At 35.6% G+C, this 16993-nt stretch overlaps 1 protein-coding gene across 1 annotated transcript in view; it reads left to right on the top strand.

Annotated features, from left to right (window-relative positions):
* The first annotated feature begins 10571 nt into the window (after window positions 1-10571).
* The window catches only part of LOC107500731, a 56827-nt gene continuing 50405 nt past the window's right edge, over window positions 10572-16993 (top strand). Inside the window, exons 1-2 of the mRNA XM_016126217.2 lie at window positions 10572-10651; window positions 10807-10936. Coding sequence (XP_015981703.2) covers window positions 10831-10936 — 106 coding nt within the window. The 5' untranslated portion in view covers window positions 10572-10651; window positions 10807-10830. The remainder of the gene's footprint in view (window positions 10652-10806; window positions 10937-16993) is intronic.

Raw genomic sequence — 16993 nt, 5'->3', positions numbered from 1 at the left:
TAATTTCTGGTAACTAGAAATCTATATTACATACTTATAATTTCTTTTCATTTTAAGACTATATAAATGAAATCACACATTATGTAATCTCTTGAGATTGGATTTCTTTACTCTGTATAATTTTCTAGAGATTCATTCAAATTTTGTGTGTCAGTAGTTTGTTCCTTTTTATTGTTGAAAAGTATTCCATGACATGAATTTCTCTCACTTTTTTTGTCTTTATTGAAATATAACAGACAATTAGTTGCTTGTATTTACCATGTATAATTCAGTGAGTTTTTTTAAAAAAAATTATAGTTGGCATACAGTAATATACCAGTTTCAGTTGTATAGCATAGTGATCAGAGATCTACATAACTCGAAAAATGATCACCCACTAAATCTAGTACCCCTTACATATTTATTATAACATTATTAACCATCTTCCCCATGATATACTCTATATCTCCATGTCTATTCTGCAACTATTTGTACTTCTTAATTCCTTTGCCTTTTTTTTGTCCCCTCAATCTCCCTCCCATCTAGTATCCCTCTAAATATTCTCTGTATCTATGAGTTTATTTCTGCTTTTGTTGTTATTATTGATTTTGTTCTTTAGATTCCACATGTATGTTTAATCTTGCAATATTTGTCTTTCTCTGACCTTTTTAATTCAGCATAATACCCTCTAGGTCCTTTAAGGCAATATCTTTTTCCATCCCCTTCCTTTTAGTCTGTGTGTGTGTCTTTTAATCTGAAGTGAGTCTCTTGTAGGCAGCCTGTAGGGGTCTTGTTTTCTTGTTCATTCAGCCACTCTATCTTTTGGTTGGAGCACTTAATTCTTTTCCATTTGAGGTACTTGCTGATAGGGATGCATTTATTACCATTCTTTATTCCTATTTTTTGATACATGTTTTTTTCTTTTTCAAAAAGTCCCTCCAATATTTCCTGTAATACTGGCTTGATGATGATAAACTCCTTTAACTTATTTTTGTCTGGGAAGCTCTTTACTTGTCCTTTAACTCCAAATGATAGCTTTGCTGGGTAAAGTATTCTTGGTTGTAGATTCTGGATTTTCATCACATCAAATATTTTGTGCCAAGCTCTTTTGTCCTACATAGTCTTTTGAGAAATCAGCTGCCAGTCTTTTGGGTGCTCCCTTGTTGGCAACTAACTGCTTTTCTTTTGCTGCTTTTAAGATTCTGTCTTTGTATTTAATCTTTGGCATTTTAATTATGAAGTGTCTTGGTGTGGGCCTCTTTGGGTTCCTGGTTTTTGGGACTCTCTGAGCTTCCTAGGATTTTATGTCTATTTTCCTCACCAAGTTAGGGAAGTTTTCCATCATTATTTCTTCAAATATCTCTTCAACATCTTTTTTCCCTTCAGGTACCCCTATGACATGGATATTTTTACCTTTTTTAGTGTCCCATGGGCTCCTTAAATTATTAGTATAGTTTTGGCTTCCTTTTTCTTGCCATTCTCATTGAGTGTCCTTGGCTTTTCCATCCTCTTTGTGGGTCATTTGATCCTTTCCTTTATTCACTTTGTTTATTCCACTTAATATACTTCTCATCTCAGATAATGTGTTCTTCATTTCTGACTGGTTCTTTTATAACTTCCATTTCCATTTTTATGCTTTTTATTTCTTTGTTGAAGTTCTCAGTGAATTCATCTATACTTCCCATAAGTTCATTGAGCATCTTTATTACCAGTGTTTTGAACTCCGCATCTGTTAGATGGCTTAACTCCATTATTTCTGGATCTCTGTTCTGTTCTGTCATATGGTTTCCGCTTCTTTGTCTTCCCATTTTGGCTGCTTTTCTGTGTATGTTTCTATGTACTAAGCAAAGCTCCTAAGTCTCCCAGTCTCATTAGTATGGATTTGTGTAGTAGGTGTTTAGTGGCACAGTCCTGAGAGGGGTTTGTCTTCAGGCCAAATTTAGCCCAAGCCTCTGCCCCATTTGGGCCACCTGTTAAGATTTAGCAAGCAATCCTCAGATGCTGTGTTTATAGTTGCCTTAAAAGGCCACACCAGAAACTGAGGCCAGCTGCCACTAGTGTGAATCTAGGCACTGCTCAAAAAGGAGCACCTGACTCATTGAGGATATACCTGGATGTGGCTTGGGTAGAGCCGCGAGCTGGGAGAGGTAGTGTTTCAGGGAATCCTCTGGGCAGAGCAACCTCTGTTATCCAGTTTGATGACGTCTCTTCTATGGTGGTGCTAAGTCTGTGCACTGGGAACGGGGAGGGCTCAACAGAGGAACAATGGATACTGTTGGCACTTCTGTGCAGAGTGAGTCTCCAACAACTCAGTGTCTTCCTGTAAGTTCCTGGTTCCACTTGTGCAGCTGGTGCTCAGAGCTAAAGTCCTTTTGTGGACATGACCCCTTTAAGAGGCATCCGCAGCTCTTGCTGCTGCAGCCTCTGTCCCAGTCAGCTGCTCAGGATGGGGCAGCCTTGTATCCTTGGCCTATCCTGCTGTCTGACGTTGCAGCATGATTTCTTAAATTTCTCCCTAGTTGTATGACTTGTTCATCTAGATCCTGGGCAATTTTTCCTTGCTGTTTGCTCCATGTTTCTGTCACAACTTTGATTCGGTTGCCAGAGGTTATGAACAGAATCTCTATCATCTGCGCCATTTTTTCTTCGCTCTCTCTCACTTTGTTTAACCATTCACCCATTGAAAGACAGTTTGATTTTTTTCCAGTTTTGGGCTATGATGAATAAAGTTGCCATGAACATTTGTGTACAGATTTTTATATGAACATAAGCTTTCATTTGCCTGGGATCAATGCCTAAGAATGTAATTGATGAGTATTATGGTAGTTGAATGTTTAGTTTTGTAAGAAATTGCCAAATCTTTTCACAGTGGCAATTACATTTTATATGAACACCAGCAATATATGTGTGATCTATTATCTCAGTATCCTTGTTAGCATTTTATGTTTTACAGCTTTTTTTTTTAGTAATTATAATGGGTATGCAGAGATTTATCATTTTGACTTTAATTCATATTTCTATAAAGATAATGATGTCGAACACACTTTGATGTACTTATTTGCCATCTATATATTTTCTTCAGTGAAATGTCTATGTTCTTTGCCTTTTTGTAATGGAATTTTGTGTGTGTGTATGTGTTAAGATTTAAGAGTTCTTTGTATATTGTAGATACTAGTCCTTTGTTGGATATATGGTTTGCAAATATTACTCCCAGTCTGTAGATTACCAAATTTTTAGTTTTGATGAGGTCTAGTTTATTAGTTTTTTTTTTTTTTAGTGGAATTTGCTTTTGGGGTTAAGTCTAAGAACTCTTTGCCTAACCCTAGATGACAAAAATTATATTTTTTTTCTAAAATTTTTATAGTTTTACATGTTACATTTAATTCCATGATTAATTTTGAGATAGTTTTTGTATAATGTGTTGAACTTAGGTTGAAGTAACATTTTTAGCTGTGAATGTTCAGTTATTTCAATACCATTTGTTGAAAAGTATATCTTCCCTCCACTGAATTCCTTTTATACCTTTGTCAGAAATCGGTTTGGGTTACTTGGATTATTTCTGTGTTCTCTTCTGTTCCATTTATCTATGTGTCCATCCTGGCATACCGCTCTGACTTGATAGCTATATTGTAGACCTTAACATCAATACACTGGTTCCTTCCTTCTATTTTAACATTTTTAAGGTTGTTTTAGCTATTTTAAAGCTTGTTATTTTCTATATAAATTTTTGAAAAGATTGTCTATATTTACAGTAAATCTTGCTGGAATTTTGATGAGAATTACGTCAGACTGAGAAATTAATTTGGGGAAATTGATGCCTTTACTGTTTGAGACTTCCAGTACATGAACACAGTATGGATATGTTGTTTTTGTTTAGGTCTTTTCTGGTGTCTTTCCTTAGGATTTTGTAATTTTCAGCATATAGATTCTGTACATGTTAAGTTTATATCTAAATATTTCATCTCTATTTGATTGTAAATGGCACTGTGGTCTAAATTTTAGTTTTTAGATGTTCACTGTCAGCACATAGAAATGTGATTTATTTTTATGTGGTGATTTATCTTGTATCTGAGATCTTAGTCAACTCACATTTTAGGTCTGTAAGGTTTTTTTAAAGATTCTTTAAGATTTCTTTCCATAGACAATCATGTCATTTGCAAATAGAAGCAGTTTTATTTTTTTCCTTTCCCATCTTTATGCCTTTTATTTATTTTTCTTCCTTTATCACAGTGGCTGAAACTTCTAGCTGTAGAGAATAAAAATGGGGAGAAGGGACATCTTTGCATTGTTCTGTATTATAGAGGAAAGCTTACAATTTTCACTGTTAAGTATAAAAGTAGCTGTAGGTTTTTTTGTAACTGCTCTTTATCAAGTTGAAGTTTTCCTCTGTGGTAGGCTAGAAATTGACCTCCTCAGAAGATACTCATATTCTAATCCCTGGGACTGTGAATGTTATCTGGTATGGAAGATTGACTTTGTGAATATGATTCAGTTAAGGATCTTGAGATGGGGAGATTATCTCAAATTATGTAGGTGAGTCCAATGTACTCAGGAGGATCGTTATAAGAGGGAAGACAGAGGCTCATGGTCAGACAGAATATGGTGATGGAAACAAAGATAAGAGAGAGATTTGAAGATGCTACTTCCTAGTTTTGAAGAAGAGACCACAAGTCATTAGAATCTGGAAAAGCAAGGATACACTATGTCTGCAGGGTCTAGTGAGCAGCTGAGTATCTCTCACCACCTGGTATCAAGGAAAATGAATGAAGGAGTGCAAGCTGGGGCTAGTCAGCACTCCACTGCTCTCCATCCCTGCTGTCGTGAGTTCCAGTGTTCTCCTCCACCTACCTAGCATTACGAGATGGAAGGAGGTAGGACAAGATGGAGTAGTTGACATTCTATTTTCCCTACGCCCTGGTCATCAGTGAGGCCCAGTGGAAACCTGAGCTTTTATTCCTACGCAACATCAATAAAGCAAAGTTCGATGATGGAGGCAGGGCTAGTTGTCACTCTTCAGTCTTACTCCCCGTCTCTTGTGATGGGGCCCAGCAGGGAGCTGAGCTTCTGTCCTCACCCTGCAGCAGCAAAAGGGTGTGAATCAGCCCTATATTTCCTCTTCTGTAGAAGCAGAGGAGTTGACCCCTACTCAGAGGCAGTGAGGCACTGTAAATCTCTTACTTTTGTGGGAAAGTTGTCAGTAGGGCAGAAGGAGGAGGTGAACTTCTGCCTAGCTATATGCAATGAGTCAATGCCCCACTCTGCCTGGGTGATATCATGCCAGAAGTTGAATGTATACATATACACACAGCTTATGCTACACACAAGGGGGACTGCCTGATAAAAAGATTAAATAGGACTCAGAAGCTCATAATATTTATCCAAAGTGTCCAGTATACATTAAAAGTTATCATATTAAGAACTTGGAAAAAATGGCCAAAAAAAGTAAATCTTAAGCATTATTAAAAGAAATATAATAATTAAAATTTAACTCTTTTTCTTATCAAATTTTATAAAAGTTTAATTTAAAAATCCACAAGGCTAACTAGAGTATATAGAAAACAACCCCTAAATCTCAGTAAATTCAACATTTATTTCATGTTGACATTGTCTTTTGGCTGATCTTGGCCAAAATGGACATTTTGTGGCTGTGTTTTGCTGGGTTCTTGGCTCCCATGTGGGGTCTCATCTGCATCGCATGCCTCCATACCTGGATCCAGTTGAGCAATGCTACCTGAGCCATGCTCTTTTCATAGGAAAGGGCCTCAGCAAGAACCAGGCCTATGGTCATTTCTACCCACATTCCACTGGCTAAATCAAATCAAATGGCCAAGATCAGAGTCATTGGGGTGCAGTGGGGGAGAAATAATTGTGGACAAATAATGCAACATTCCACTATCAGTGGATAAGTTTTCTTTGAAAATAATACTTAATTTGACTTAATAATTTCACTTCTAGAAAGATATCCAAAAAATATTGAGAAACATATGTAAAATATATGCTCAAAATTGTGACTATATTATACATAATAGCAAAAGTCTATCTTACAGTAGAAAATGTATTATATTTAGTATTGTCATATACTGAAATACTATACAACTTTAAAAGTCATGTTGTCAGGTTCCAGTCAACATGGTGGAGTAGGTAAAAGCAGTGTTTGTCTTCTTCCATTACCACATTATAAAGACAACTAAATTATAGAAAAATCAACCTGGAGGACCATCTAAATTGTAGCTGAACAGAAGTCCTACAATTAAAGATATAAAGAAGAAGCCACTTTGAGACTGATAAAAAGAGTGGGGATGAGAAATGGGCTTGACCCACCTCACTTGTGGTGGTTGAGAATCAGGAAGGATATCTTAACTGCAGAGGTCTCCCCTGAGGATCACGGGGTAACAGCTTCACACTGGGCTCCCTGCACAGAACAACAGTTCCAGGAAGAAGAGCCCCCCACAACATCTGGCTGTGAAAATGAACAGGGATTTTGTCCATGGGGGTGAGAGAGAAAGTTATGGGAAACCCAGGCATCCTCTTAAAGGGCCTGTACATAGACTATGTTGCTCCTAGACACTCATCATGGGCTCTGACACAGGGTTGGTGGATTGGGAGATGCCAGGAACATACAGGGAGAGACAGAGTTATATGGTAAAAGAAAAAATAAATGGGACTATATCAAACTAAAATAGTTTTTGCTTGGCAAAAGAAGCCTTTAACAAAATTAAAAGCCTGCTGAATGAGAGAAGATATTTGACATCGATACATCTGAAAGGGGTTAATATCCAAAATTTATAAAGATCTCATACAACCCAACATGGAAAAACAAACAGTCCAGTTAAAAAAATGGGCAGAGGACCTGAGTAGACATTTCTCCAAAGAGGACATACACGTGGCCAATAGACAAATGAAAAGATGCTCAATGTCACTAATCATCAGAGAAATGCAAATGAAAACCACAATGAGATATCACCTCATACCTGTGAGAATATAATCAATAAATCAATAGACAACAGGTGAGGATATGCAGAAAAGGGAAGCTTTGTGCATTGTTCATGAGATTGTAAATTGGTGCAGCCATTGTGAAAAATAGTAGGAGGTTCCTCAAAAACTTAAAAATAGAACTACCTTATGGCCCAGCAATTGCATATCTGGGTATTTATCTGCAGAAATCCAAAAGACTAGTTTGAAACAATTCATGCACCCCCTATGTTCATTGCAGCATTATTTACAATAGCCAAGATATGGAAGCAACCTAAGTGCCCATCAATGGACAATTAGATAAAGGAGTGGTATATGTATACAATGGAATATGACTTGACCATAAAAAAGAATGAAATCTTATCATTTGTGACAACATGGAGGGACCTAGAGGATATTATGCTAAGTGAAAAAAGACAGAGAAAGACAAATACCATACAATATCACTTGTATGTGGAATGTAATGAACAAAATAAATGAACAAATAAAACAGAAATATACTCATATACAGAGAATGAACTGATGTTTTTCAGATGGGAGGGGAGTCAGGAGGCTGTGTGAAAAGGCTGTAAGGGTTAAGAAATACAAGTTGGTAGTTAGAAAATAGTCACAGGAATGTAAAATACAACATAGGGAATATAGTCAATAATATTATAATAACTATGTATAGTGGCATGTGGATACTAGGCTAATTGTGGTGATCACTACTTAAATTATATACATGTCTAACCATTATGCTGTCACTTGAAACTAATATAAAATTGTATTTAATGTCTACCATAATTAAATGAAAAATACAAAAATTAGGAAAATTTGGTATTTATAACTAGAAAAAATAGGGAAATATTTATGCATAATGTCTAGTGAACAAAGCAGGTATATGTTTCAGGTAATTAATACTCACTAGTTTTTGTAACAAATTACCCCCAAATATGAGGGCTTCACATAGCACATGTTTATCTGTTCTTCACACACCAGTCTGATGTGAGTTATAAAAGTCTTCTAGCCAGCTATATATAGGCATAAGAAAAGACTGAAAATAAATAAACCAAGCTAATTGATTTTATTTTTATTTTTGTCAGGTGCTAGAATTATTCATAGTTTCAGTACCTTTTTTGTCCATTTTCTTAAATGTAGTCCAATACAAAATAAATGTTACATTAAGTGGTGAATAATGTTTTGAATACTATAAACTACTTATTGTATGCATTATGTAAGAAAGTAGCAGATTTTAATAGATTTTTATGTAATGCTTTGACTCCTAGTCTTCCTGTCTTATTCCCCCAGGGACAGCCTGGCTTTTGTCAGAAGCTCATCTTTTCTAGTTCTATATTCAGTCTTGGGTCTTTCTTATATATTGGAACCAATGTTTAAAAAGGGTAGATAATATATTTTTATATAAATACTTTAAAATTAATTACTAATGAAACCTATTAACTTACAAAGAATTTTTTAAATCAATACCTCATTACGTCTGAGAGTTTTCTTTATGTGAGCCTTACTAGCTCATCTCATTAAAAATTCAACTCTGGGGTCTTTTCTCTGCATCTATTGATTTGCCTGGGGCTGCCCTTGTTTTAGCACTGAAAATATTGCATCTTGGAAAACCCCTCTGTCCAGGGCAAGGTGGGACAGCAGTTAGCCATGTTAGGTTGCTTTTCCTGGGCCTACAGTGTCAGTAACTTGGGATGGGGCCCACCAGTCTCTGTTTTTATAATCCCTCCTGGTGATTCTGATGCATGCTAATGTTGGAGAACCACTGATCCGAGGAACTATAAGGAATTTGGCATGGCTTAATGATGGGAGTATGTGATGAGGAATGAAGTTGAAGAGTAAGCAAAGACCAGGAAATGAAGACCCATGTATTCTTTGTTAAAGAGTTTTATTCTATAGCAGATAAGTATTAACTCATTAAGTCAAGGATTTTTATTAGAGGAAATATATTTTGAGCTGACTCTTTCTGTAAACAAAAGTACTATAACTAGTTAAAATGTCCCATTTTATCTATAAGTAAAATTAAATTGTATTTTAACCAATTCTAGTTTGAAAATTAATTTAAAATTAAATATTTGAAAAGATGTTATCTTCATGTGTACTAGGTCAAACTGTGTGGTTGGACAGAGTCTCTGAATACTGTTCATTTTCTAGCTTATCAAAACATGTATATGAAACTTTCTGGCTCTCTGTGTATGTTTTGGAAATAGAAAGTATTGTAACTCATCAGGTACATGTTCTTTGGAAGATTTTAGGTTCAGGATTATAAATGAAGTTTATGAAATCAAGAATAATTACAGAATTGTTCTATTTTCACCTGTTAGGAAAATCATATTGAAGTAGATATCATAAAACATGAGACCTTGAAATATACTGTGCTTTTGTTACATGTATAAGATATTTTAAATGCTTCTTACAGCTTACTTCTCTTATATCTTGCTTTATTTGAAGTATTAAAGTTTAAAGGTGCACAACGCCTTTACATGTGTTTGGAAAGTAGAACCTCTTTTTCAAAGCTTCAAGTAATACCTTGACCATACATATTCATACCCATTTTTCTTTTTTTAATTTGTGTTTAGGAAATGGCTGGTTTCTTGATGATATTGTAATCAGGGATCCCACAACAAACCGTGAATATGCCTTCTTCTGTCACAGGTTTGTAGGTATGCTTTTACAGTGAACAAACTCATTTCACATTAGTCAGTTTCAAGTCCATATAGCCTGGAGTCATGGATAGCTTATTCAAATATTCCTGCTTATTAATGTTTTGTTGGGTAACTTTTTTGAACATTAATTTTAGGTGCTGCTTCTTCTATTAGAAAGATATCCATTACAGTTATCATTATTCTTGATAATACATAATTAAGTCTTTCTTGGGAAATTAAGATCTTTAAAATATAATTTCTCTTTACATATTAGTAAGGAGAATGAAAGTCTTCCTTAAGAAGACTTACTCCTATCGAACTCGGTTCCAAATTAGGTTAAAAAATAATAAATGTACAGAATAAATGTTGTGTGTGGATTTTTATACAACAATGACATCCACTGTCACCAGGCCTGTATTTTCGAGTTATTTTCCCAATAGTAGTAATAAATTTGCTCCTTCTTTCAGTACTTTCCTGCCTCTTTCCTCAGGTGACTAATAGACATTTATGAAATAACTGACTATAGTTTGGACTGTAATTGATGCACAAAGAATAAGGTAAAGTAATTGGTACAATGGATGTAAAATCTATGACATAGGCAAGTTTATTGAATAATTCAACTGTGGATTGGGGAAAAACATATTTCATTCTTATCTGCTAGCAGTTCTTTCTACACTCGCATAGTCACTTTAAGCATTTCCTTTTCCATTTTCTATTTTCCTTTTACCAATTAGATACCTATGACTTTTTTCAATTCCCATTATCCGTTATTTCTGGCTTGGCTAGATAATTGCACATGATTAATGTAAATATAAAGTCAGGATCTACTTGGTACCCTTTCCTTTCCACAGGTGGCTGGATCAAGAGGAAGACGATGGTAAAATTGTCAGAGAACTGTATGCCAGAGATAACAGTATCATCTTTGCAAGTGAGTGTAATGTACACACATTTCTTGAAAAACTCTATTTTATGATGATTGAGGAAAGCATGACACTGCTGAAATTAATGATCTTCTCTTTATTTCTTCAGGGCAAAAGCTAGAACATAATAGAAAAGAAACAGTAAGATTTTACTTTTGGCCTTAAATTATTTGGTACAGTGTTCAAATAGCCGTTTGATTCATTAAAACAAAACAGTTTATAATATTTACTATAGGGTATTTGTAATTTTCTTCTCTTTGTCTTCTTATATTGACTTTTTTTTTTTTTCTATTTAGTGGGCTGCAGAAAGCTGGAAGTTTATGAAAGGAAATACCCTTCAATTCTACAACAGGCTTACTGGAGGTTTCGTCCGTCTGCATCCAGATGGCACAATTGATGCAACTGGAGAAAAGATGGACAAATATGGTAAAATCACTGGGCAAAGCTTGTGGTATTGTGGCAGTTTTGGGAGCTGGAAGAGGGCAGACCCAGTTTAATTTGTAGTGTTGCGTCTTCTTTTTCAGATGGCTTTACACCAGTGTTAGGCTGTTTAAATAATTTACTCTCTGCATTAATACAAATGATCAGTAGATGACAGGTTTTATATCTGGGTAGATAGTGTCATCATGCAGAACATTACACCATGAAAAACTTATATTTGGTATTTTTAATTGCAGAATAAAATGTAGGCAGTTAACATTAACTATTCATTAAAAGCAGCATTTGTAGCTCTTACATTGTATAGCCATTTAAGGAATTAACTTGATCTACTAAATATTGAGTGCCAATTCTATTCAAAACACCACATTAAATAATTTGAGGGCCACTGAAATAACTAAGACATTATTCTGAATTCTAGACATTCACAATATAATGAGGAAGACAGATACAAACAGCAATTCTAATAATGGTTGTTTATAACTAAGGTGATAATAAAGGTACAGAGGAAAACGAGGCAAAGAAAAACTAGATTTGATGTTTAAAATCAGCATGTCATAAATCCATGACCTTAAAAGTTAATGAAGGAGCAAACTGATAATGGTAGGCCTTTGACTATAAACCCAAAGCTCCAAATCACCTTGAAATTTAGATCTTCACTATTTAAAACAGAATTTGCCAACTACATCTGTGACTATAACTTTGCTGTATAGTAGTCTCCTTTTATGTGGTTTTACTTTCTGCAATTTCAGATACTTGTGGTCAACTGTGGTCTGAAAATATTAAATAGAAACTTCCAGAAATAAACAATTCATAAGTTTTAAATTGTGCACCATTTTGAGTAGCATGATAAAATCTCCCATCTTTCAGATCTGTCCTGCCTGGGACATGAATCATCCCTTTGTCCAGCATATCCACGCTGCGTTTGCTATCTGCCTATTAGTCACTTAGCGGCCCTCTCAGTTATCAAATCGACTGTCGTGGTATCAGAGTACTTGTGTTCAAGTCATCCTTACTTTACTCAATAATGGCCCCATAACTTTGATTACAGTATATTGTTATAATTGTTTTATTTCATTATTAGTTATTGTTATTAACCTCTTATTGTACCTAATAGGATATACAGGAATAAACCTAGTATATATAGGGGTTGGTACTATCTGGGGTCTCTGAATGTATCCCTATGGATAAGGGAGGAGTGACTATTGTATTTTGTCAGAAATAGTCCTGTTTAGACAGCCTCCGGGATGTGTTGGATGGAGATGCTAGCCTATATAGCATTTCCTGAAAATGTAGCCTTCTTCATCTCATATTAGAGATGCCAGAGAATAATCTAACTTTTTTCTCTGTGAAAATATGTGGGAGTCTAAGAATACTTCCTCATAGCTTCTCTTTCTAAAATTAATATATTACTTAGACATTTTCCTTACCTATTGGTTCCTACTTAGGATCACTTAGGTTAGTCAAAATGGCCCTTCTCATCCTGTTCCCCAGGGTTCCTGCTGCCAATGCTGATGCTCTTTTTCTTTATTCAGTATAATGGATTGTATTTTCAAACGTAGTTATAAGACTATTTGCCATTGTTAGGGAGAGGGCGAAGTGGGTAAAGGGGGTCAAATATATGGTAGCTGAAGGAAACTGGACTTCGGTGGTAAATACACAAAATATACAGATGTCAAATGATAATGTACACCTGAAAATTATATAATTGTGTTAACCAATGTTACCCCAATAAACTTAATTAAAAATTTAAAATAAATGGAGACGATTAAAAAAAATAACTGTTTTCCATTGTTAAGTCAGAAACTATGAAAGACTTGTTTTACCCTATTTGCAAAAAACACAAGAACAGTGAATCATAGGTGAAGACCATTTATTTCTCACAGTTTTTGGTTCCCCAAGGCCCAATCCCACAGTATTATGAGGTGAGGACCTGATGGTACCTAAATGTGTGGGCAGGTGCATAAAAGGAGAGAAGTTAGGAAACTCTGATCTTATATAGGGTTGTCCATTCTTCCTTTCAAAGAAAGAGAAAGAGAGAGCAAGAGAGAGAGAGAAGGTGGGGGGGTGGGGGGGAGGAGACAGCGAGAACTGTCTTTATTCTGGAATATAAGAAAACCTTCTACAGGGAAGGGAACAAAGGTCTTCACCTTTACTCCCCTGAGGCAGAGGGAGGGAAGGTGGGAGAGAGAGAGAATCATTCATGACCTGCAGCCAGCACCAACTGCCAGGCATGTGAATCCCTATGTAGACCAAACTAACTGGCAGATGATGAAAATAGAGAAATGTTTACCCTTAAGTGTTTCTTGCATTTTAATATATTAGTCCTATAATACATAAAGTAGACTGAGCAGTACTAAAAAAGGCAGGCACAGGATGGTATGAGTAATTTTCTTCTATTTAGCTGACATTTTTGTAACAGGAGGTCTTTTATGTGTGATAATTACTTGCAGCATTATTTCCTGAAGTTACACTCAGTGCCCCATAAATTTACATTCATGAATCAGTTTTCCCTGCCTAGAAAGTGTTGTGATGAACAATGCTGACCCATGGACATTTTTCAGGAAAATATTTTAAGAATGTGTCTTTGAGATATATTGGCTTACAATTTTCACTCCGCAAAACAATGTTGTTTTTATCACCATGCACCAGTCCTTCTATTTAGTTATCAAGCTAGTTGTGAATTTAGTTATTTCAATACTCAGAGTGTTAGAATGTTCATTTCTCTGACAGCTACTGAACCACATCTTGGCAATACTGAACTAAAAGGCATACACACAGTGTAAGAAGATCTTTGAAATATCACAGAGAGCTTCATTTTATGATTATAAGCTCTTAGGTATTAAAAACAATACTGAACCAATGTTGACAATGACAATTGACTCCAGTGTGTGGGATCCTAGAAATAAAGGATGGATCAGGCAACCAAAGCAGTTCAGTTTTTAACTCTTAAATCTAGGTGGCTACTTTATGTCAAGGCTAGCTTTATAAATTTTCCATTTTCTCAAATTTTAGATTTGCTATAAAATATAGATTCACGTAGTTTTCTCATTTTATAGTAGTAGTCCATAAGAAAAAAATTATAATCTAAATTCAGATTTATTTGACTTATATTACTAAAAGGATTAAGGATGCATTTTGAAAATGTACAGTATACCATATCAGTGGAGGTTTCTAATATGTCATACTGTCCTCTGTATTGTCTGTAAGGATCTATGTAAATAGTTTACCAGGTTTTGTTAGCGGCTTTTTGTTTTTTGTTTTTCGACATGTTTATTTGTTGTCATGTGAGACTAGGGTATGGAAGAAGTGACTGCATTCTTCAATGTGGCAGTTTTAAAATCTGCCCATAAATTACTTGACACTACCCATTTCAAAAGATGGGCCAGTTTCTCTCCCCACGAGTATGGGCTGCATTCAATGACTTTATTTTAACATATAAAATATAGTGGAAGTGTCAGGACCAAAGCTGATCAAGAAGGGAAGGTTTCGGTGGTGAGATGCCCAGTTGAAAGAATGCATGAGAAGCTGACATGAGAACGAAACGGCAGGCACCTATTTATTGTGAGGAGCACTCTTACATGTTAGGGGACTGCATGGGCTTTATATATGTCAGAGAGCAATAGTGGCATTCTGCCACACATGCATGATACAACAAGTGACATCATGCTTACATAAGCTAGGTGCAGGTGCCCTACTGTATTAATGTAACATACTAAATCCTGGGTCTTATTCCTAGCTGCAAGCCTGGATCATAGCTGGACCTGGGACCAGCCGGACCTGGGACCAGCCAGGCCTGGAACCCACAGGAAGTGACTGTGTGTGACTTTTGAGACTAGGTCATAATAAGACATAGATTTCACCTGGTACTCTCTCTTGGCTCACTCATTCTGGGGGAAACCAACTGCCATATCATAAGGACATTCAAGCAGCCCTATGCAGAGTGCAGAGGCCAACTCAGCAACAGACAGAAGCCTCTTGCCAACAGCTATGTGAGTCATCTTGTGAAAGAATCCTCCAGCCCCAGTCAAGCCTTTTGATGACTCGATCCTTAACTAACAATGTGAGTGTAGCCTCAAGAGAGACCCTGACCCAGGGTGACCCAAATAAGTTATTCCCAAATTCCTGAACAAAAGAAATTGTAAAGTAATGGATATTTGTTTTAAGCTGCAAAAGTTTTGGAGTGATATTTTATACAATAGATCACTAAAATACCAGTTTAGATATTGTTGTGTAAGAAGCTTCTCTCAGTATTTTCTCACTCTGAGTACCACGATGGGCTCCACCTTCACTTCATACTGAATTATAGCCAGGAATAGAAAAGGCAGTACCTTTCCTATCTCTAATTTGAATTTTCATCTTCTTTCTTTGTTGCTGTCACTTTCACATTCTGCACAGGTACACTGGGTAGTCCTAAATATTTAGTGCAGTTTTTTACTGAAAAGTGTAAAACATTTTTGAAAGAAATTAAAGAAGACCTAAATAAGTGGAAAGATATCTGTGTGCATGGATTGGAAGACTTAATATCATTAAGATGGCAATATCCCCCAAAGTAATCTGTAGATGCAATGCAATCCCTATCAAAACCTCACAGCCATTTCTGCAGAAATGGAAAAACTAATCCTAAATTTTATATGGAATTGCATGGTATCCCAAATAATCAAAACAATATTGAAAAAGAAGAACAAAATTAGATTTACATTTTTTAATTTTAAGATTACTATAGAGCTTCAGTAATTAAAACTGTGGTGCTGGCAAAAAGAAATATAGATCAATGGCATGGTATTTCATATATATATATATATTTTGAGATGGTCAGTCAGGTAAGGCTATAAGAGGACACACAGGAGAGGCTCAGAGAAACAAAGTTTATTATACTCACAGGTCCTAGAGATAGGAATAGCATGCCACACAGGACCACATAGCAGAATAGGTGGTCAGGAGACAAGATAGGAGGGAAGGAGGACTTAGGTCATGGCCTTTATTGTGGCTTCCACAGGAAAGGTAAGGCAGGTAGGGATGGAGGGGATTAGGATTGGCTAATTTGAATAATTTCAGTAAATTTTGGGCTACAGAGGTATCTCTAGTTGCTTGGTACTTGGCCTTGGATGATTAAAGCAGAGGAATATTTCCCCCTGCAGTGTACAGGCCAGAAAGAGCAGATATGGCTCTGGATTGGTTAATTTGCATATCAAAGGTATTCTGTAGTCTAGGTCTCTAAAAATTGATTAGCCCAGGGAAGGGCAGTCTCTCTTCTAGCCAGAAAGATTTTTAAAATGTCAAATCAATAATATACAGAAATTTTAATTATATATAGTACAAATAGAATTGGAAGTCTAGAAATAAATGTGCATATTTATGGTCAATTGATTTTTGACAAGGGTGCCAAGACTAGTCAGTTGGGGAAGGAACAGTCTCTTTAATAAATGGTACTGGGTTACCTGGTTATCCAAATGCAAAATAATAAAGCTATACCCTTACTTCACAGCAGATATAAAATTTAACTCAAAATGGACCAAAGACCTAAGTTTAATAGCTAAAACTGTTAAACTTTTAGTAGAAAACATAGGTATAAATCTGCACAATCTTGGAATAGTTGGTGATTTCTAAGGCATGACATTAAAAGCACAAGCAACAAAGAAAAATTAGTAAATTAGATATCATCAAATTAAAAACTTTTGCATCAAAGAATACTATCAAGAAATGACAAATTAGCCTACACAATGGGTGAAAATATTTCCAAATCTTATATATGATAAGAACTTAGTATTCAGAGCATACAAAAAATTCTTACAATTCAACAACAAAAAGACAACCCAACTTATAAATGGGCAAAAAATTGAATAGATGTTTATCGAAAGAAAATAACTAGTCAACAAATACATTAAAAGGTATCCAGTGTCTAAGGAAAATGCAAATCAACACCACAACAAAATATTACTTCACACCTACTAGGATGGCTATAATAAAAATAACAGAAAGTAACAAGTGTTGGTGAGAATGTGAAGAAGTTGGAACTTTCATACATTGCTAGTGGGAATATTA

Source organism: Rousettus aegyptiacus, unplaced genomic scaffold, assembly GCF_014176215.1.
Source record: "Rousettus aegyptiacus isolate mRouAeg1 unplaced genomic scaffold, mRouAeg1.p scaffold_m13_p_15, whole genome shotgun sequence".
In the NCBI taxonomy this organism is placed as follows: domain Eukaryota; kingdom Metazoa; phylum Chordata; class Mammalia; order Chiroptera; family Pteropodidae; genus Rousettus; species Rousettus aegyptiacus.
Note: the sequence above shows the minus strand (reverse complement) of the source record. Positions and strands in the feature narration are given on the sequence as shown.